General features: G+C 48.9%; 1 protein-coding gene across 1 annotated transcript in view; it reads left to right on the top strand.

The window, feature by feature from the left end:
• Positions 1-976: 976 nt before the first annotated feature.
• The window catches only part of LOC115081403 (IgGFc-binding protein-like), a gene marked incomplete at its 3' end in the record, with an annotated part of 42,399 nt that continues 19,753 nt past the window's right edge, over positions 977-23,622 (top strand). Inside the window, exons 1-4 of the mRNA XM_029585858.1 lie at positions 977-1,231; positions 1,478-1,601; positions 7,957-8,123; positions 14,971-15,231. Coding sequence (XP_029441718.1) covers positions 977-1,231; positions 1,478-1,601; positions 7,957-8,123; positions 14,971-15,231 — 807 coding nt within the window. The remainder of the gene's footprint in view (positions 1,232-1,477; positions 1,602-7,956; positions 8,124-14,970; positions 15,232-23,622) is intronic.

Genomic DNA, 23,622 nt, shown 5'->3' with positions numbered 1-23,622 from the left:
CTAGTACCCGGAGAGCACTGCCCCGTGCGCGAGATTACCGGTGGTCCGATCCCTCCCCCGTGCTCACAGAGAGGCGGCATTCCTCTGGTGAGGCCGTTTGAAAAAAGAAAATAGACAGTTTTGTTTTTAGTTGTCGGGGCAGCTCCCTATGGGTTTTTCCCAGGCTCCGGAGGCACTTTTTCTTGCAGTCTCTCCTCTCCCTCCCAGTCATGCCGCACGCAACGCAATGTTTGGCCTGCACGGAGCTGGCTACAAGGCTCTCCCGCGATGGCCTAAGGACTCGAAGCCTCCCCGGGGGGGAGGGTCCTTCGAGGATGGCAAGGAGTGCAGCGGCGAGGCCCTAAGGCAGATCCTGCGGTGCGGGTCAACAGCTGCCAGATCGGGAGAGTCTGCCTGACTCATTCCTGCAGGAATGGTGGCCATTTTGACTTTGGCTGCCGTGGCGATTCGGTCAGCAGGGGGAGGGCACCTTCCTTTTTCACTCTCCCCTCCCGACTTGAGTCTGAAAGTACTCAGGGTTCATTTCATGCCTCTCCTGATGATTTGGTGACCCCCACGTGGGGGTTTCCCAGAGTCAGGCGACATGGAGCACGTACCGTACCAGCGAAGCATCCTCCTCGGAAGATACCCAGTCGGTTAGATCCGCAGGAGGCTACTCGGATTCGGAAAAACCGAGATCAGGGGGGTCCTGCCTTGGGGGCCTCGGACCCACTGAATCTCCCAGCCCTGGATCCGCTGTCACCCATGCCTCTGGATCCTCTGCGATTCGATCAGGAGGAGGAACTGGGGACATCAGTTCCAGTGGAAGGTAATGATCCAAGGGTACTCGGTTTGTTCCAGAGGGATGAATTGGATCTGCTAATTCTGCCTATACTAGCAGAGCTGGGGCTTACGCCTCCTCAGGAGGTCCCAGGTCCCAGCGGACCCTGTCCTACCAGTCCTAAGTAGTCCCGCTCGGACTTTTCCTTTCCATCCGATGCTTCTGCAGCTTATGTTCCAGGAGTGGGATACTCCGGAGGACAGCCTGCGAGTGGGGAGAGCAATGGATAAACTTTATCCTCTGCCCGAGGAGTCCTTGGAGCTTCTCAAGGTGCCAAATGTGGATGCTTGGGTGTCGGCTGTCACCAAAAGGTCAACTATCCCGGTGGCAGGAGCGGCGGCTCTTAAGGATCTCCAGGACAGGAAACTCGAGGTCCATCTTAAAAGGATTTTCGAGGTGTCTGTGCTCAGTGTAAGGGCGGCTGTTTGGTGCAGTCTCATGCAATTGGCGAACCTGAGGTGGGTTCAACAGTTCGTCAGTGCTAGGGATCTTTCTCCTTAAGAAGAAGAGTAGGCTAAGTGTTTGGAAGCGGCAGTGGTGTATGACGCAGATGCTTTATACAACCTTCTCCGTAACTCGTCCCGGACTATGGTATCAGCAGTTTCGGCCAGGAGGCTCCTGTGGCTCTGGAACTGGTCTGCTGATGTGTCTTCCAAGACTCAGCTGGGAGGACTCCCTTTTAAGGGCAAGTTCCTTTTTGGAGAAGATCTGGAGCAGCTCATAAAGTCCTTGGGAGATAATGAGGTGCATAAACTGCTGAAAGACAAGCCTAAGGCCTACAGTAATTTCGTTCCTTCCTGCTCTCATTTTCGGGGTCAGCGCCACTTTCGTCAGAACAGGGCACCGCCTTTTGCTCAGCGGCAAGCATCGGCGAGATCCTAGGCCTGGGTTCACTCCTTTCGCGGTTGCAGATCTTCCCGCGACGGAGTTGCACAAGGCTCTTCATTGCCCAAGTCCTCCCAATGAGATAGCGCCGACCCTTTCCTCCTTCCCAATTATAGGGGGTCAGCTCTCCCTGTATTACGAGGAGTGGGTCAATATAACGTCTGACCAGTGCGTTCTAAACATCATAGAACACGGTTACACTGTTGAGATTACTTACCTGGTAATCTTGTTTTCCTTAGTGTAGACAGATGGACTCAGGACAAATGGGATAGTATCCGCATGCTAGCAGTTGGAGACGGATCTGACGTCAGCACGGGGGCGTGTATATATCCCCACAGGAAGCGCAGCTGTTCAGTAATCTTCCTTGCAAAAGCTGTTATGGATGTGTGTACTGACGCTCAATGAAAAGTAAAGAAAAAAGTGAAAACAGGCCTCCCCTGACCGATTGACAGTGGCTGGAGACCGCCAGCCTTCCCAACCGGAAGGCGTGGATATAGGCAGAGTGTACGCTCTTAGGAAAACAAAAGTCAAAGGCTTACCTGGAATCAGTGAAAACCCATGTACACAGGCAGCTGGGCGGGATGCTGAGTCCATCTGTCTACACTAAGGAAAACAAGATTACCAGGTAAGTAATCTCAACATTTCCTGGCGTGTAGCCAGATGGACTCAGGACAAATGGGATGTACCAAAGCTTTACACCCCGCCTGGGCGGGAGGCTGCCTGAGGACCATGCAGTACCGCCCTCGCAAAAGCCGAGTCCTCCCTGGCCTGGACATCCAGACGGTAGAACCGAGAAAAGGTATGGAGGGAGGACCATGTCGCCGCTTTACAGATGTCCGCCGGTGACAGCATCCGGGATTCAGCCCAAGACGCCGCTTGGGCTCTGGTAGAATGAGCCTTAACCTGTAGAGGCGGAGCCTTCCCAGCCGCCACGTAGGCGGCTCTGACCACGTCTTTAATCCAGCGGGCAATGGTGGGCCGAGAGGCCGCTTCACCTTGCTTCTTCCCGCTGTGTAGGACGAACAGATGGTCTGTCTTCCGCAGGTCTTGAGTCATTGTCAGATACCTGGGCAGCAATCTGCCGATGTCGAGATGGCGTAATAAACGGCCTTCTTCAGATTTCTTCAAACCTACCGTGGTAGGCAAGGATATGGTTTGGTTAAGATGAAATTGTGAAACCACTTTAGGGAGAAAGGAGGGAACCGTCCGAAGATGGATAGACTCCGAAGTGATACGTAGAAAGGGATCACGGCAGGACAGCGCTTGTAGTTCAGAGACGCGGCGTGCGGAGCATACGGCCAGCAGGAATACCAACTTCAGGGTTAGAGACCGTAGAGACAAGCCCCGAAGGGGTCGGAAGGTGGATCCCGCAAGGAAATCCAGAACCAGATTAAGGTTCCATAAGGGTATAGGCCACTTTAGTGGCGGACGAATATGCTTGACGCCTTGCAGGAAACGAGAAACATCAGGGTGCTTGGCGATAGTCTTGCCACCTCTCCTGGGCCCATAGCACGATAGTGCCGCTACCTGAACCTTGATGGAGCTGAGGGAGAGACCCTTCTGAAGCCCATCCTGCAGGAAATCCAACACAATAGGAATAGTGGCGGCATGTGGACTGGTGCCATGAGAGTCGCACCATGCTTCAAAGATTCTCCAGATCCGTACGTAGGTGAGGGATGTGGAAAACTTGCGAGCCCGGAGGAGTGTATTAATCACAGGCCCCGAGTAACCCTTTTTCTTCAGTCGAGCCCTCTCAATGGCCAGACCGTAAGAGAGAACTGAGCCGGATCCTCGTGCAGAATGGGACCTTGACGTAGAAGGTCCCGGAGAGGAGGCAGGGGGAGAGGCTCCCCTGCCAGCAGGCGTCTGAGGTCCGCGTACCAGGGTCTTCTTGGCCAGTCCGGGGCCACCAGAAGAACTAGGCCCTGGTGTGACCGAATCCTGTGGATGAGGGCACCCAGTAGAGGCCACGGGGGAAAGGCATATAGAAGAGTCCCCGGAGGCCACGGCTGGACCAGAGCATCGATGCCGTGCGAGCACGGGTCGCGTCTGCGGCTGAAGTATCTGGGTACCTGAGCATTGGACTTGTCTGCCAGTAAATCCATGGCCGGGATCCCCCAGTGATCGACAATCATCTGGAAAGCTGTGGGGGACAGCTGCCACTCGCCTGGATTCAGGCTTCCTCTGCTGAGGAAGTCTGCTGTGGTATTGTCCTTCCCGGCAATGTGGACGGCGGAGATGTCCCGCAGATTCGCCTCTGCCCAAACCATGAGTGGGGCGATTTCTAGAGATACCTGTCGGCTTCTGGTTCCGCCCTGACGGTTGATGTAGGCCACCGTGGTGGCGTTGTCGGACATCACTCTGACAGCTCTGTGCCGCAGCCGTGGAGCGAAACGAAGGCAGGCCAGTCTGACTGCCCGGGCTTCCAGGCGATTGATGTTCCATGTGGACTCCTCCCTGTTCCAGCGCCCTTGCGCGGTGAGTTCTTCGCAATGTGCTCCCCAGCCGCTTAGGCTGGCATCCGTGGTGAGCAAGATCCACGTGGGCGAGGACATCCGCGACCCCCTGCTCAGGTGGTCGGACCGCAACCACCACCGCAGCTGGGTCCGAACATGGACCGGTAGAGGGAGGTGCGTGGAATAGGCTCGGTGATGGGGGCTCCAGCGAGAGAGCAGGGAATGCTGTAGTGGTCTCATATGGGCTCGTGCCCAAGGCACCACGTCCAGAGTGGAGGCCATGAGACCCAGAACTTGCAGATAATCCCAAGCTAACGGCCGACTGGTTCCCAACAGATACTGGATACGCTGCCGAAGTTTCAACTGTCTCTTGGTCGTAAGACTGACCGTGTCCGCCCGAGTGTCGAACCGTACCCCCAGATATTCTATGGACTGGGAAGGCTGTAGGCAGCTCTTGCTGAGGTTGATGACCCAGCCCAAGCTTTCCAGAAGGGCGATCACCCTGTCGGTTGTCCGCAGGCTCTCCACTCGGGATTTCGCCCTGATCAACCAGTCGTCTAGGTAGGGATGGACCAAGATCCCGTCCCGCCTGAGTGCCGCCGCCACAACCACGATCACCTTGGTGAATGTCCTTGGGGAGGTGGCCAACCCGAAGGGGAAGCTCGAAACTGGAAGTGGCGGTCCAGAACCTTGAAGCGTAGGAAGCGCTGATGATCTGGATGTATCGGAATATGAAGATAGGCTTCGGACAGGTCTAATGCCGTGAGGAACTCTCCGGGCTGGACTGCGGCTTTGACGGAGCGCAGAGTTTCCATGCGAAACCTCGGCACCCGTAAGTACCGATTGAGGGATTTGAGGTCCAGCACAGGCCGAAAAGTGCCCCCTTTCTTGGGTACTATGAAATAAATGGAATAGTGTCCAGAATTCACTTCCCAGGCAGGCACTGGGAGGATGGCGTTCAAGGTCAGGAGCCTCGTCAGGGTGGCCTCCAATGCTGCCTTCTTGAGCGGGGAACATGAAGACTCCACAAACTTGTCCGGAGGAAGATGATGAAAGTCCAGATAATACCCCTCTCGGATAACTGCGAGGACCCACTGGTCCGACGTGATCTCGACCCATCTGGGGTAGAAGAGGGTCAACCTGCCCCCTATGGCTTCGTCCCCCAGATGAATCGGCAAATTCTCATTGTGGGATGCGACCGGGACCCCCGCCCGTTCCCCCGTCTGCGCAGCCTGGACCGAAAGGACTGATTCCTGGCCGGAGGACGCGGCGTCTGGTAGCGCCCTCTATATGGAACAAATCGCTGTGAACTCCTGCCCCTGGAGGGCCGGGGACCGGAGCGCTGTCCCCTCCTGGACCGGTCTTCTGGTAGGCGAGGCACAGGAGAGGCACCCCAGGAAGCGACAAGCTTATCAAGGTCACTGCCAAACAGAAACGAGCCCTGAAAAGGCAATTTGGTGAGGCGAGACTTTGAAGGTGTATCAGCGGACCATGGCTGGATCCATAGGTGTCTCCTGGCGGCCACGGAAGACGAGATCCCCTTAGCCGTGGTTCGAACCAAATCCGATGCGGCATCGGTGAGGAAGGAAAGAGCGGGCTCCATGTCAGCCGCCGGAGCGTTGTTCCGGACCTGAGACAAGCAGGCACGAGTGACCACCGTGCAACAGGCCGCAATCCTCAAAGAAAGAGCTGCCACCTCAAAATTTTGCTTCAGAATGGCGTCCATCCGCCTGTCCTGGGGCTCCCTGAGGGCCAAACCCCCTTCCACAGGAATGGTAGTGCGCTTGACCACAGCGCTAATTAAGGCGTCCACCTGAGGGCATGCCAGGAGGTCCTGGAGAGCCGGTGCCAATGGGTACATGCCTTTCAGGGCCCGGCCCCCTTGAAATGAGGCCGCCGGTGCTGCCCATTCCAAATCAATGAGTCGCTGAGCTGCCTGCAAGAAAGGAAAAATGGCGGGCTGTAGGACGAAGACCTTCCAGCAGGGGGTTCTGCGCAGAAGGATCGAAGCACTGGGTCCAGTGATATCCAACTCCGCCAGACACTGAGACACGATGTCCGAGAGGTCCTCCTTAGGGAAAAAGCGCCACATAGTCCTATATGGCGCAATCCCCGGGGGAGGTCCCCTTCGTCCGGGAGTTCGGACTCGTCCGGTGAAACCTCCTGGTCCGAGTGATCGGGACTGTCCAATAGCGGGAGGTCCCGCTCCCGAGAAGGCTGCGAGGGTCCCGGAACAGGATCCCTAGAGGCTGCCATCATGGCGGCAGCCGCAGCATGCGCCGTAGACGCCGCCACCGCAGGAACCGCAGCAACCGCCGGAAGAACAGGCGCAGCAAGGACGTAGGGGCAGGACGCGAAGCCGTCTGCATCTGGACAAAGGCATGAATTCCCTGAAAAAGATCCACCCAGGAAATGGAAGCAGCCTCAAAACGCCGGGGTACCAGATCCCCCGGGATTCCTGAGCGGTCGAGACTGCCCCCAAATCCCCGGGGGTAGCCGCAGGTGAACTGTCAAAAAACTGCGGCTGAGATTGGTCCTGGCCGGAGGGTCCCCCGGCCGCCGCACATTGGGTACACAGGGAGTCGGGGTCAGTACCGCGCGTGGCACGAAGGTGGCATGCGGAGCAGAGGCCCAGAGCTGAAACGGCTAGAGCAAGTGGCGGCGCAGCTGCGGCGCGAGCTGATCCATGAGCAAAATATAGCAAGCGTGCGCTTCTTATGCGGCAGCAATAGGCGCAGGCTAGAACAGGCGCACAATAGCAATAGGATGCGGCAGCAATAGGCGCTGAATAGAGCAAGCGCACAATAGCAAAGGCAAGCGGCAGCAATAGGCGCTGAGCAAAACAAGCGCACAATAGCAATAGTAAGCGGCAGCAATAGGCGCTGAGTAGAACAGGCGCACAATAGCAAGAGTATGCGACAGCAATAGGCGCTGAAAATAACAGGCGCACAATAGCAACAGGCTGTGGCAGCAAGAGGCGCTGAGTAGAACAGGCACACAATAGCAACAGTGTGCGGCCGCAAGAGGCGCCGAGCAGAATAGGCGCACAATACTAAGCAGGTAGCAAGATACACCTAATGGCAGACATACAGCAGCAATATGCGGCACATACTCACAGTGGCAGCCAATAAGCAAGAACAAGGAGGAAAGAAAGCCGCGCCCATTACAGGCGCGGAATACCTGAGTAAGGCCACAAATGGCGTCCTCCACGGCTTGCCACGCCGCCGGTCCTCTAGATAGCGGAGACCTGGGTGAAGAGACGTACGCCTTACCAAATCTTCAGCGCTGCCGGGCCGGATCACAGGCGGTCTCCGGCTGCGAGGGGAAAGGGCCGATACCTTTCACCGCCGCGGTTGAGGCACTGCACCCGCCACCTCGTCCACGCCGGGAGCGAGGGCCTCGGCGGGACCGAGGACTTTCACCTCCGGGGGACCACGACAGTCACCCCGGGAAGCTCAACTGGGGGGCACGGCCAGAAGGCCCCTGAGGAGCGCGGGGCTCAAAAAGGTGTTGAAGAAAGGTAAAGTAGAATCTAGAAGAGAAGAAAACAAAATGAAAGTACGCTGAACCAGCGTGCAGGCACTCCAAACTGCTTTGGAGACGGAAATTACTGAACAGCTGCGCTTCCTGTGGGGATATATACACGCCCCCGTGCTGACGTCAGATCCGTCTCCAACTGCTAGCACGCGGATACTATCCCATTTGTCCTGAGTCCATCTGGCTACACGCCAGGAAATTTAGAATTTTCTCGCCCTCTGTGAGACCTGTTTTCGGTCTCTCCCTTTGGCTCCCCAGTGAAAAAGCAGATAATGGGCCAGACCCTCCGTCAGCTGGAAGATCTGGGAGACATTGTTCCGGTCCCCCTGGATGAGGACCAGGAGATAATCCATCTATTTCGTGGTCCTCAAGAAAGAGGGCACCTTCCAGCCGAAAGACCTGAAGAAGGCGACAGAGCTCTCAAGGTGCCACATTTTTTTTGGAAACTCTGCACTCCATCATTGCTGCCGTACGCAATGGAGAGTTTTTAGCTTCACTGGATTTGACGGAGGCATATCTGCATATCAGAATCTGCAAGGATCATCAGAGATTTCTGCGCTTCATGGTCTTCGACAGGCATTATCAGTTTTGGGCCCTTCTGTTCGGCATGGCGACGGCCCGCTGTACCTTCACCAAGGTGATGGTGGTGGTGGCGGCTGCCCTCCGGTGGGAGGGGGTACTGGCTCACTTGTATTTGGACGACTGGCTCATTCATGCGAAGTCAAAAAACCTCTGCAGACTGGCGGTACACAAAGTGTTGCATCGCCTCCACTCCCACAGTTAGATCGTCAATCCTCCCAAGAGCTATCTGATTCCTTCACAGGTCCTGGACTTTTTGAGTGCGCGATTCGATACACGAATCACTACGTATTCCTCAGGCATGAACGGATAGTCAAGCTGATGTCTCAAATTCAACATCTGTTGTCACTGCCAGTACCCAGGGTCTGGGATTACTTGCAGGTTCTTGGCTCTATGGCATCCACTCTGGAGTAGGTCCTCCTCTGGGCCTTTGCTCATATGTAACCTTTGCAGAGAGCCTTGCTTTCCTTCTGGGATCCAATGTCAGAAGAATTCCAGGTTCCTTTACCAGTCCTGGTGTCAGTCATATCCAGTCTTGATTGGTGGCTGATCATCGACCGCTTGGAGCGAGGGATGGACAGGAGGTTCTTCAGTGGGTGATTGTGACCACGGACATCAGTCTCTCCGGTTGGGGAGCCGTGTGACAGTCTCAGTCGGCCCAGGACCGGTGGTCGCGACAGGAAGCGCAATGGCCCATCAATCGCTTAGAAACACAAGCAGTGTACTTTGCGTTGCGGAAGTTCCTTCCTCTCATCCGCCATTGGGTGGTACGGGTCTTGTCCGACAATGCGACAATGGTGGCCTACATTAATTGTCAAGTGGCGAACAAAGAGTCGTCCCGTAGTTTGGAAGTGGACCTATTGATGGCCTGGACAGAGCGCCATCTGGCTCTGTTGGTGGCCTCTCACATAGCCGGGTCGACAACATACAAGCAGACTTTTGAGCCGTCAGAGCCTGGACCCCGGAGAATGGGAGTTATCCGAGGAAGCAATGACCCTCCTCTCTTGCCAGTGGGGCACTCCTCATTTGGACTTGATGGCGACTCAGAAAAAATGCAAAGGCCCCACGCTTCTCCAGTCGCAGAAGGGAAACATGGGGCAGAAGTGATAGATGCCCTAGTCCTTCCTTGGCCTAGCGACGTTCTGTTCTACGTGTTTCCCCCATGGCCTCTTGTAGGCAAGATTCTAAGAAGAATAGAAATTCACCCAGGAAGGGTTATCCTTGTTGCCTCCGGAATGGCCCCGGAGACCATGGTTTGCGGATCTCATCAACCTGGATGTGGATGGTCCGCTGTGCCTGAGTCATATAGCAATTTTCAAAATCCAGTTACCCATGTAAAGTGCATCTAACTTGGGTAAAACCTATTGACAATTCAATGGCATAGATTATAGCCCACGTACACAGGTAAAGTTCATTTACACATGTCCCGCCCCCCCCCCCCCCCCATTGTAAGGGTGTAAATTATTTTGAAAATCAGGCCCTTCATATGGAAAATCGAAAAATATGTGCATAAGTGCAAACCTTTTCCCCCAGTCCTGTCCCTGAGAACTTTTCCCTCAGTGCAGGTGAACTTACATGCAACAGGACATATGAGAATACATTTACCCGCATATCAGGCGGCGTTTTATAAAGGTAAAGCACTCTCTTACCCACGAAATGCCCTGGATGATTATCCTCATAGGGGCTCATTTATTCAAACTGCTATATTTTACAGCAGGAAAGGAGAGGGAGGGGGCATTCCCGTAGTGTTTGGCTCCTCCCTGCAATATGTATCACGGAAAAAACCATGACAGGGACACGAGGCAAAACACACGATGATTGTCCACTTCACTCAGGGCTGCCATCATGTTAATACCTTTTAGGGGTATCAGACTATGATGTAAGCGATAACACTTTTCTGAATTCAAATAGGAAATCCAAACTCCAGTGGCAGGAAATAAGTAAACGGATGCACTTCCTAGTTAATGAAAATGAAACGGGTCTGTAGTTCTTTACTTGTTTTCCACTGAAGAAAAGAGACTGTGTGAGAATGAGACCTTACAGTGTTCAGCTTCCTGCTCAACATTGTTTCTCTCAGGACTCATTTACGTCACCCAGACGTTTGCTTTCACTTTCATCACCAGAGAGATATTTAACTAAGAATGGGGAGAGTAATTTTCAACCAACCCCTGTGGATAGCCTGAATTTTCCAAGCAGAAAATCAGAGCTAGAAATCCATGTTTGCAATGGTGCAGCTGCTTGTTTGTCCGGGACTTAGCTGGCAACCCTACTCTTAGGCGTCTTGCCTCGGTACTCACTGAGCAATGCTCTTTCCTAGGTCCTCTATTCTCCAAATTTGCATGCAATAACCATTCTACTATAATATATGCCTTCTGAAACACATATTAAATTATAAGTCTGAAGATAGCAACATGAGTGAATATATTTCCGAGATAGTAATGTGCCACGGTGTTGGATAAACATGGTGGGCAGTTTGAGAAATAGTTTCACTTCCAATCATACCCACAAGCCTTCATCAGCATGGAGTCATGTTCTTTCAAATCGATTAACTTATTATTGAATTGCACTACCATGTTAATACAGGCTGTTTTCTGCTGATTAAGTGCACTTGTTGTATACATATGCAATAGATGAGCATTGAGAAGATTCATTATTATAACTGGCTACAGGCGCAGATAAAGTGACTTTATGAAGGCCTACGCACAGAGAAGCGAAAGCTGGGATTCCAGCTGACTGAAAGGAAGGTAAAGCAACATGTCCAATGTCACAGAAAGTGTCAGTGGCAGAGCTGAAGATGGAAAATTTAGGAACTTAGGATCCCTGACATTAATCTATAATCTATAGGGATGTGCAGACAAAAAGTTTATGTTCATAAGTCCATAAGTCGAAGGTGAGGGTCAATTTAGGTCAATATGGACATATGTAGAATTCCATAAGTTGAGGCTATGTCCATACGTGCACCGGATCCCTAAATAAAAATTTAAACCCCTCACCCTCCTTAATCTCCCCCCCCCAAGACTTACCAAAACTCCCTGGTGGTCCAGCGGGGAGTCAGGAAGCCATTCCTGTATTCCTTTGCGAGGAGCACGTGACGTCAGCGTCACTCCGACGTGACGTGGACATCACGTGGTCCACGGCGGTTCTGCTCCCGGACCCCTCGTTGGACCCAACCGGAACTTTTGTCCAGCTTGGGGGGGCCTCCTGACCCCCCCAAGCTGGCCAAAAGTTCCGGCCACTCCGCGCCACTCCGACGTGACGTGGACGTCACGTGGTCCACCACGGTTCCGCTCCCGGACCCCCCGTTGGACCACCAGGGAGTTTTGGTAAGTCTTGGGGGGGGTCAGGAGGGTGGGGGGTTTAAGTGTTTATTTAGGATCAACGATTTCCAACTTATTCAACATAGCTATGTTGAATAAGTTGGAAAATCGCGATCGTTGCACCTCATCACTTTTTTAAGTTAAAAAAAAAAAAAAGTCGTGTTTTACATATCCGTTCAAAACGAATGCACACCCCTAATAATCTATAGACTACACCACTTTTCTCTGTGGGCAAAGGGTGCTCATAGGGGAATGAAGGCGTTCTGCACTCCTTAATTCTCATTCCTGCAGACTGGCATGCAGGCTCCATCGGAAAACGTCTGTCGCCCCCTACACAGTGCTAGTGTTATAAAGGCAGTGGTCAGAGTAGATCCCAGGCTTGATTTTGGCACGACATTCTTAGAAAGATCCTGCTGAGGACATTCTTTAGTAAGGATCCATTTGGGAGTTGTCATGGATTGGGCATTTTGTCACCACAACTATCAGGGCATTCAAAGCTGCACCAAACTCATTCACATTTCTGGTGGCTTGACTGTTGGGCAGCATGAAGTCATCTTTGGTATCATCATTGAAATTGCTACAGGAACCAGCCACTTTACCCTTGTAGGAGCTGGGGATTGCAACAACCACATAATACCAGGTGTCTTAAAGGACTTTCAGGCCAAAGTCCGCCTGCAGGATGATATTGTTGTCTTCCTGGCTGATCCGTACTTTTCTATCATGCATAATCACTGGCAGGTTGACAATTTCTCCATCAATCTATAATAAGACAGATGCACAAGAATCCTTTCAAATTTCACTGGACCACCCTGAATCAGCATCTTCTTATTTGCCCTTAGGTTCCTTAAAATCCCTCTCAATAAGAAAAAATTAGATTATTTCACTATATCAAGAGACAAATAGATACTTTATGGACTTGATTTTCAAAGTGACTTACATGCATAAATCTATGTTTTATATGCAAAACTGGCATTTTTAAACTCTATTAGGGTGTTGGCCATTTTGCATGTACTTTTACCTGCACTAGAAGAGAATTATTGGGGGGGGGGACCTGCTGAGGAGCAGATATAACTTTCTACACGTATGTATACCAGGAAAAACCCGCAAATTTTCAAAGCTTGAACCTTCAAAACCTCTTCAGATGTCCCCATATGGTCTCAAAAGTTTATGTATCACATTTTTGGATAACTCATTTAGCGATCAAATCAAAGGTTTCACAGCATGAAAGAATACACTGTATCATGCTAGCTTCCCAGTTAAGAGGTATCTTTACTGGAGTCACAAATGTTTATTGAAAACAACAGAATGGAAGGCATGATTTTTCCCAGTTTCAAAAAGTTGACTCTCTTCCATTTGATCTTTCAGTTTGGACAAAGCATTGTGTCATCGGAATGCAAGCAGAGATTGTACCTGCACCGCTGTTGGTATTATGTGCGAGATAACGTTCTGTCAGGATGACGAGACCTGCATGCTGAAAGAAGGAGTATACGGCTGCTTCAAGAAGGAAGGTCAATGCACCCTAATCAAAGAAACTCAGTTCACGACTTTTGATGGCATCTCTGGGAAAGTGGCAACCAGTGGACACTTTTGAGATGGCGACCAATGGCGGCAGTAGCCCCCTGTGACATAGTAAGGGCAAAGGGCCGTCGGCTGCCAGTAATCAAAATGGCATCGACGGCCCTTCGCCCTTACTGTGTCACAGGGGCTGCCGCCGCCATTGGTCGACCCCAGTGACATAGTGAGGTTAAAGGGCCGTCGGTGCCATTTTGACTAGTGGCAGCGGACAGCCCAAGTCCAGGAAATGGCTCCTGGACCCCCACTGGACCACCAGGGACTTTTGGCAGGTCTTGGGGGGGGGGGGGGTCAGGAGGGTGGGGGGTTGTAGTAAATTAATTTGGTAGGTCTTGGGGGGGGTCAGGAGGGTGGGGGATTGTAGTTAGTATGGCTCTCATGGAATTATATTTTAAATATGTGGCATTCATGGCTCTCTCAGCCAAAAAGGTTCCGACCCCTGATATAGATTCTACTGAGCATTTAATCTCTTATATGATCTTTATCCTGTTGTCTTCTTCCTGCTTTAGTCTTTTGATGCCATTCCTCTTGCTGTGTTGTTCTACACCTACAATTTATGGTTTAAATTGCCAGTGCTGCTGCTGCTCCAAGTCTCTCTTTGGACCTTTCAGTATTTCTACCTCTGTTCCAGCTGAGTTCTAGGTTCTTTTCAGATTTCCCTATGGTATTTGTGACAATCGAATGCTTTACATGGACCTTACTGAGTTATTTTTAATGGTTTAATGTCCTCTTGGACTATTTCTCAATCCTTCCCTCACAGTTCTTACTATTGGTCTTATCCTGAAATTAGCCTTTGAGGATTATACCACAGAAAATGGAGACCAACCCCAAGCCTGAACCCCTAGCCCCTTTCCCAAATGATGCCAAATGAAAAGTATAGCAGGTGTTCTCCAGGGATTTCCTCTCACTTCTCCCTCCACAGGGTCAGTAATGTTCACATCTTCTAGACTTCTTGATGGTTCGATTAGTTTCTTGCCTATATATTATATGCAGGTATGAAGTCTGATTTACACATCAGGAGCACCACAGGACTCCTGAAAGATTCCTCTAACTTCTTCCTGACCAGGATAGTAAGTTCCCCATCTTCCTGCTTCTAGAGATTCAGTTACTCTTTTGTGCTGTATAGATGCGGTCTGAAATCCAATTTGTACATCATGATCAAAGAAAACAATCCTCCAGAGATTTCCTCTGATTTCTCCCTACCCAGGGCTTTTTGTACCAATTTGGTTGGTGCACTTGGCACCTCATTTGAAGCCTTGGGATGTTCCTACCACTGTCAATGGCTGACCTGCACCTCTATGGTGCTTTGGGGTCTTCATGAGACTTTTGTGCTGAATCTATTAACCCTGTCTCATGTCTTGGCATTTTTCCTGCCACCTTTGCTGCTTTAGTTCCTCTTCATGCTATCTTGGACGTTCTTGTCGTTTTTTTGTCATTTTAACCCCTACGATGCCTTGGGCTATTCATGAGACTTTTCACGCCTTAGATATAGTCTTGGAGTGCTCCTCTCTACGTCTGATGATATCTACCCATAAAGTTTTATTTAGAAACTGACTAGAAAATCCCAATTTTTGAAGACCTCATTGACATTAATGGGAAACCAAATGAACAATAGAATGAATAATTACAAAGGCATTTTTTATCTGAAACAAACCAAATGAATGATTATGGCCTATGAAATGAATAAAGAAACCAAAATGAAAAATTTTCCTCCGCAAATTACTGCTATTGCTGGAACGGTCATACTATTAGCTTTTTTACCTTCTCTTTTTCTCACCTGCTTTTTCTAAACATTTTATTCTAGAGTAAATCTGTGCCTTCCTGCGACACAGAGAGGTGCAGAAAGAAGGAGACATGTAAGATGGTGAATGGTCAGCCGGTGTGTGTGCCAGAATCACAAGCAGTCTGCTGGGCCTGGGGTGACCCCCACTACCACACCTTCGATGGCAAGAATTTTGATTTCCAGGGCACCTGCACCTACACCATCGCCAAGAACTGTGGGAATGATGCCACACTTCCAGATTTCAACATAGTAGCCAAGAATGAGAACCGGGGTACCACTAAGGTTTCTTATACCAGTTTGTGACAGTCCACATCTATGGATACACCATCTCGTTAGTGAGATTTGAAAAAGGTCTAGTACGGGTAAGGCGAAAAAACTTTGGTTCTATTGTATTTTGTTGTATTATAATTTCTGCATTTCTAACGTGTGCTTAGAAAGGTCATACCATTACCTTATATGGAAGAGATGTGCCTTCATATCAGTTGAATGCCTGGTTAGCAACCTTTTCAGTGTTATCATGAGATTTTGGTCCAGGCCTTGCTTTCTAGCTTTTGTCCTTAATGCATTTTATAGGACAATGAGAGTCAATGAAGTCGATGAGTGTTAGAAAAACCAGGCTGGACTATAATTGCAATGACGACTCAATTCATCTAAATTTGGGAGTTAGCAATATTTCCTGTGGAAAGTTATTTGTTAACTTCAGCAAACAGGGGCAGATTGTAGGAAAATATCAGCCTGGGGAATTTTTTCAGAACAGGCCCACGGGTTGTATGTCTGATAATCTTGTGTGCTTTCTATGCAACGCATGCTTCAACAGTTCTCAAAAGCATGCCAAGCTGACCCTTGAGAGGACACATCATGTTTCCTCGTGCCAACATATCTCTAATGTAAATCACATACTTTCTAAATAACTTTAAGAAGCATATCAATAACATAATAAAAGAAGGATTTTTCTTGAAATTGGCCTATTTAAATCCAAGACGCTTCAAGTCTGCCTAATCTATGCTCCCCCAAACATTCTTGAAAATAATCCATCTCTACTCACAGAATTCATTGCCAAACACATCGAAATCCATATTCCAGCTATTATCCTGGGAGACCTGAACCTGCACATCGACCGCATCCCACTATCTCCAGCCTGCGAAGCATTCATGACTTCACTAAATGCACTAGGATTTCAACAAGCAATGACAAGTCCTACACACAAAGCTGGCCATACACTTGATGTTATATTTACCAATTCGATCATTCAAACAGACTTGCCCCGCTGTACCCCAATACCTTGGTCAGACCACTACCGAATCGATACATATTGCACTATCAAACATCCCCCACCTACATCTCTCGGCAAGAAAACGATCTCCTTCCGAAAACAGGGACAAATGGAAGACCTAAAAGAATTAGACCTCACTGATGCAGACACCGCCGCCCTCATCTTGGTTTCAAATTACAGGCAATATAGCAGATAAGCTCTGCCCCATACAAAACAAAGAAATCAACAGAGAAAGATTAACAAAAAACCATGGTACACACCGGAATTAAAGTCAATAAAAATGGAGCTCCGCAAATCTGAAAAGGAGTGGCGCAGAAACCAAAATACAACAACTCTTCAAAAATTCAAGGCTTTACTCCACCGCTACCAGCCAAATCACTGATAAAGTAAAGAAGGACTATTATGCAGCGAAAATCCACCAATATCAATTTAATCCACACGCACTATTCCAATACGTAAAAAGCCTCGTTATTGCTCCAGTCAACACAAACTCAAACAACAAGGACGAATCAAAATGTGAGCAACTTGCCGCTTACTTCAGCAACAAAATACAATCTATTATGTCTCGCTTTAATTCACCAAGTCTACCCTACTCATCAGCAATGACCAACTGCACCCACAACAACAAACAATCTCCAGCTACTCTGTCTACCTCCACCATACAACCATCACCAACCACACATAGAGAAAGACATTTTGAAGCAAGGCTTACCATTCTTGAAAATACATCTCAAATAGAAGTAGAATCAATACTAAAGAAAATTAAACCAGCTCTACATCCCTCAGACACTATGCCCACAAAAACACTTCTATCTTTCCACTCTATCATAGCGAAACCCATAGCAAAGATACTCAACAAATCGATCACACTGGGTACAGTACCTTCTCAACTTAAACATGCCATCATAAAACCAACTCTTAAAAAATCAAACCTAAACACCTCGGACCCAGCGAACTATCGGCCAGTTTCGAACCTCCCTTTCCTTTCCAAAATTATGGAAAGAATCGTCAATAAACAACTCTCCGATATCTTGACGAACATCAATTACTCTTCCCATCACAATATGGATTCAGAAAGCACCACAGCACGGAAACTCTCCTCCTATCACTATCAGAATCACTCCAAAAAGCCCTAGACTCTGGCCATGCATACATACTTGCCCTACTTGATAGATCTGCTGCCTTTGACACTGTTAATCACAACACACTTATCACACGCCTTTCTGAAATAGGTATTTCCAGCACTGCACTACTCTGGTTCCAATCATACCTGAGCAACAGGACTTACAGTGTTAAAAGTGGACAATGTGAATCTAAACCTAGAAGCCTCACACAAGGAGTACCCCAAGGATCTGCACTTTCGTCAACGCTGTTTAATATTTATCTCACTCCATTATGCCGCCTTCTATCAAAAACTGGGTTTCCAACACTTTATTTACGCGGATGATGTACAGATTCTCATACCTATAAAAAACTCTCTTTCAAATGCTCTGAACACTTGGAATGCAGCCCTCACTGAAATAAAAAAACTCACCGACAACTTTCTAGCTATCAATACTAACAAGACTGAACTTCTCTTCATATCACCTGCAAACAACTCCACACTGAACATAACAGTCCTACCCCAAGGCTACCCTCCGTCGGCACAACAAGTCTGCAGCCTTGGCGTTATTTTAGACAATTTTACCTTTAAAAAATTCATCGCTGACACTGTTAAAAGCGGACTTTTTAAGCTTAACACAGTAAAGCGTATCAGACCTCTACTACACCTATACGACTTCTGCACGGTTCTACAAGCCACAATTCTATCAAAACTTGACTACTGTAACGCTTTGCTATTAGGACTACCAAAAAACACATTGCAGCCATTACAAATGCTTCAAAATGCAGCGGCGCGCATTATCACCTACACGCACCGCTACGATCACATCACTCCTGTGCTTCAAATCACTTCACTGGCTACCTGTTGCATCCAGGATCATTTACAAATCGATTACTCTGATTCGTAAGGCCATTTACAACCAAAACATGCAATGGTTTCCCGAGCACCTGTATTTCAAAAAAACAAACCGTCCAATCAGATCTCAACATCAGGCCAGACTGCCGATCCCTCCTCCTAAACTAACCAAACTTACATCCACTAAAAAACATTCCCTCATCATAGCAGGAACCAAAATGTGGAACAGTATGCCCACGGATCTTCGCCAAGACCCTGCCACCGAAAATTTAAGCAGAACTTAAAAACATGGCTGTTTAGAAAGGCCTTCCTTTGAAGGATGTAAATTATGCAATTACATACTTCGCTTCTCAACTTACTCCTGATTCCTGTATACTGCCTTGCCTTTCCCACTGACTCCCATTCCTCCCTGATATGGGGGGGTGGGGAGAAGACAAGAGAGTCAGACTAGTAGTGCGGGTATGACTCCCTTCCCCCCTTCTATGATTCCCCCTTTCCCTTACCCTCATTTTCCCTTACAAATAACTCCCTTCAAATCAGACTTTTGTTAATATTATTACTCATATATATTTGGTATGTATACTCCTAGTTTTTCTGTTAAATTAGCACTTTACTTATTCCACTTATGTTCATTGTAAAGCCTTTGGCTGAATTACTGTTTGCTGTAAACCGAGGTGATGTGCATTAGGTGCCGCGGTATATAAAGACTATAAATAAATAATAAATAAATAAATTCTAGAAGCTTCAAGTGCTAAAGAGGATCAAACCCCTCCTACACCCTCAAGACTATCGTATAGCATTACAAGCCCTTTTGTTTTCCAAACTAGATTGGTGAAAATGTGGGGAGCCGTTGCCAGACCAAAGGGAAGGGCTCGGAAATGAAAATGTTGTCCCCAGTACCATGAAATGAAGGAACATTTGATGGTACGGTTGAATAGGAATGTGCATATTCACCTCCGTGAGGTCCAGGGAGGCCAAGAACTGTCCAGTGAGTACTTGCGGCCACTACCGTGCACAGGGTTTCCATGCGGAAGCACAGAACTCGCAGGAATTAATTTACCTCCTCCCGCTTGCTGCAGGAGGTGACATGGGACTCCATGAAGGCATCCCTGAAGGTCTACCGGCTTCCACTATTAAACCACTTCAACTTCTACAATATGCTGCAGCAAGGTCACTCAACAACAGCAAAAGATCTGACCACATTACTCCAATTCTCAAGGAGCTACATTGGTTTACCGATCCCCTACAGAGTTCAATATAAAGCTTTATTCCTCATCCATAAAGCATTATATAACAACAAAATGGAATGGATGGATGTAGTACTTCATTTCCAAATTTACAGAGAAATCTATGCTCCACTAACACTGTGTTTATGTTTTGTAAGGTTTGGGTGGACCCTTGGACACTGTGGCAGCTGACCATGCCCACGGGGGAAAGTCCCGTGAGGGGCTACAGGTCAGGCTCAGCTCTGGACACACAAACACAGATTATATCTTTATTTAGACAGTTTGTGAAGCCACCAGAGGTGGCGATAGTGAGTAGAAGATAGAGCCCGGCTGGGCTAGTATTCCTCAGGGTGCTGGAACGGAGGCAGGCCCTCGAGGAGCGAGTACCTGGTTCAAGGGAAACAGCTCTGAGGAGTAGATGGTAGTAGTACTCACAGATGGTGTCTGTAGTGAATTCTTTCAAGTAGAAGAGGAGATGAACACAGGCAGCGAGTCAGGGAACATGGGCCCTCGAGGAGCAAGTACCAATTCCTGAGAGTGACCTGAAAGAAGCAGAGAGGCTGCCGAGGAGCGGGTACCCCGTTAGCAGAAAAGAGTCCAATAGAAGTTGGAGGCAGAGTAGATGGGTACGGAGAGCAAATCCCATCCGTAGGAAATCCCTTGCTAACTCAAACAGCTAGGCAATAAACAGTAGGCTTAAATATCCGGGCAGTGTGACATCATCACAGGGGGACGCCCCTGAGGTTCGCGCCATAGAGGAAATAAAAATGAGGGCCACGCAGCGCGCGCTTCTAAGGTACCTGAGGAGCATGGCAGGACGGCAGCGCCCAAGCCGGTCCGGGGACGCCGGAGGAGGACGGCAGGCAGACGCCGTGGCAGCCAGAAGTCCACAAGGAGCAGGAGAAATCACAGAAAAAAGAAAGGTAGGCGGAGTGAACTCGTCGGGCAGCAAACGGTTTGCAACAGTACCCCCCTTCAAAGGGCGGTCTCCTCTGCAGGTACCAGGTTTTGGTTTCCAAGGATATGAGAGATGGAACTGATGGAACTTCTCTTTGTCAAGGATATTTGCCAGAGGCTCCCAAGAATTTTCTTTGGGGCCGAAACCTTTCCATGAAAGAAGGTATTCCCAAGTCTTGCTTCATCTTCGGATATCAAGGACGGCTACGACCTTGTATTCTAGGTCATCTTCTGCATTGATGGGAGATGGTTCCTGAGACTTGGAAGGGAACTCACTGAGAATGAGTGGTTTCAGAAGTGAAACATGAAAAGTGTTGTGGATGTTCAATCCAGGTGGTAGCTTCAGACTGTAAGTGATGTTGCCAGATGTCGGAGGATTGGAAATGGTCCACCGTAGTGAGGAGCAAATCGAGTGGAGGGTAACTTTAGTCTAAGGTGCTTAGTGGAAAGCCAGACTTTGTCTCCAGGTTGAAAGATAGGCACTTTTGAATGGTGAGCGTCATAACATCTTTTAGCTCGATCACTCGCTTTGAGTAGCATTTTTTCGTCTGATCCATAATTGATGGATATCATCAGCAGTGGATTGAGCTGCTGGGGACATCACTGAGAGCTTCAGTGGAAGTGGCGGAGATGGTAACCATCCATATACCACTTCAAAAGATGTTGATCCAGTGGATGTTGCCTGGATGAGAATTATTGGCGAATTCAGCCCATGGTAACAGTTCAGCCCCGTTATTCTGACAGTAACTCACATAGGCCCGAATGAACTGTTTCAGGGTCCTATTCACCCGTTTCTGTGTGGCTATTTGATTGAGGATGATACGCTGATGAATAGTCTAGAGAGATGTCGAAAAGTTTGCACAAATCCTTCCAGGATTTTGCCGTGAATTGTGATCCTCGATCCGATACTATGTGCTTCAGTAGGCCGTGAAGGCGAAAGATGTGGGTTATGAAGAGCTTCGCAAGCTCCAAGGCTGAAGGTAAGCCAGGCAGCACCACGAAATGGGCCATCTTGCTGAAACGGTTGACTGTGACCCAAATGGTATTCATACCTCCAGAGAGGGGAAGATCAACTACAAAGTCAGTAGCGATATGCATCCAGGGCTCCTCCGGAGCTGGAAGCGGTTTGCAGAAATCCCCACGGTTGGCCAGAAGTAGGTTTGTGCTTGGCACAGTTGGCACAAGATCCTACGTAGGAGAATGTATCTTCCTTGGTAGTTGGCCACCAATAATACTTCTGGAGCTTCAGCAGGGTAACGACATTGACAAGGATGGCCAGCGAGCTTGGAATCATGAGCCCAATAGAGCACTTTCTTCCTGAGATGTTTAGGCACGATGGATTTACCAGCGGGCACAGAATGGTAGCACCCAAGATGACTTCCTCTGGTCGATTATATGCTGAGTTCTTCTGGAACATCCTCCAAGAGAAAGGAGCGTGACAGGGCATCAGCTCTGATTTTCTTGTCTCCGGGGGCGATATTTGAGCACAAAGTCAAAACGGTTAAAAAATAAGTACCATCTGGCTTGTCTATGGTTAAGACGTTGTGCATGGCGGAGATTCTCTAGATTCTTATGATCCATAAACATGGTAATTTGATGTTGAGCACCTTCGAGCCAAGGCTGCCATTCCTCAAATGCCAACTTAATAGCCTGGAACTCTTTATCTCCGATCCCATAGTTCTTCTGTGCCAGAGAGAAACGTCGTGAGAAGAAAGAACATGGACGTAATGCTTTAGAGTCTCCTGTTTGGCTCAAGACAGCCCCCACACAGACGTCAGAGGTGTCGACCTCCAACAATGATGATGGCTTGTTGGGGTCTGGATGACACAGGCATGCTTCGAAAAGGCAATCTTTAAGTTCTCGAACGCGGAAATGGCCTCCGCAGACCATTTAGAAGCGTTGGCCCCCTTCCGGGTCATTGCCGTTAAGGGCACAGTTAAAGAAGAGTAATTCTTTATGAAGCTTCTATAATAATTGGTGAACCCCAAAAATCGTCTCAGGGCCTTTAAGCTGGTAGGTTGGGACCAATTTTTAATACTCTCTCATTTTTGGGGATCAATTTGGAAGCCATCTTTAGACATAATGTAAGCCAAGAAAAAGCACAGAGTCCTTATGGAATTCGCACTTGGATAGCTTGGCGTAGAGCCTATGTTCTCGAAGTCTCGTAAGTACTTGTTTGACATCCTCTAGATGGGTAGACAAGTCCTGAGAAAATATCAGGATATCATCTAGGTACACCATGACTTTTGTACAACAGGTCCCGCAAGATGTCATTCATCATATTCTGGAACACGGCAGGTGCGTTTGCACAGGCCGAAGGGCATTAGTAAGTACTCAAAATGACCATCTCAAGTGTTGAAGGCTGTTTTCCATTCATCACCACTGCGAATGCGAACTAAGTTGTAGGCCCCCTTCAGGTTAAGTGTCGAGAATATTTTGGCACCTTGAAGCTGGTCGAACAGCTCTGAGATTAAAGGCAGGGGGTATCTGTCTTTGATCGTGATCTCATTCCGACCTCAATAGGAATACAAGGATGGAAGGTACCGTCCTTCTTCCTCAAGAAGAAACCTTCGCCGGCTGGAGACTTTGATGGTCTAATGAATCCCTTCTGTAAATTATCCTCGATGTACTCGGACATAGCCTTATTATCTATAGCAGAGAGTGGATAGACATGTTCTTTAGGAAGTTCAGTGTTAGGTTTCAGCCTTATGGTACAGTCATAAGATCTGTGTGGAGGAAGGATGCCAGCAGCTTCTTTGGAGACACATCACTGAATGATGCGTATTGAGGCGGCAATCCTGGCATCACTGGAGTTGTAGGCATGCAGAGGATAGGAGAAATCTCCTTAAGGCACTTGCCATGACAACCTGGGCCCCAGTGGGAGAGTACACTGGTTCCAGTCGAATTGAGGCTGATGCGACTGCAACCAAGGGAACCCCAGAATGATAGGGTGCATAGCCTTCTCTAACACAAAGAAGGAAATTGACTCACTATGAAGGGCTTCGGTGTGAAGGGTTATCGGTTTGGTATGTGAGGTCACATCACCCAGCAAAGGCTCTCCATGGATAGATGATATGAGCAGTGGAACTTCCAAAGTGACGAGGGGAATCCTCAAATGTTTCACTAGGCGTCGAAGTATAAAATTGCCTACTGCCCCTGAATCCACCAGGGCAAGAGTTTGAACTTCGGATGGTCCGCAGATCAGGGAGACTGGGAGAGAGAGCAGAGGAGAGGTCATGGTAAGGCCTAAGAACAGTCCT

This window comes from Rhinatrema bivittatum, unplaced genomic scaffold (assembly GCF_901001135.1).
Source record: "Rhinatrema bivittatum unplaced genomic scaffold, aRhiBiv1.1, whole genome shotgun sequence".
Taxonomy (NCBI): domain Eukaryota; kingdom Metazoa; phylum Chordata; class Amphibia; order Gymnophiona; family Rhinatrematidae; genus Rhinatrema; species Rhinatrema bivittatum.
Note: the sequence above shows the minus strand (reverse complement) of the source record. Positions and strands in the feature narration are given on the sequence as shown.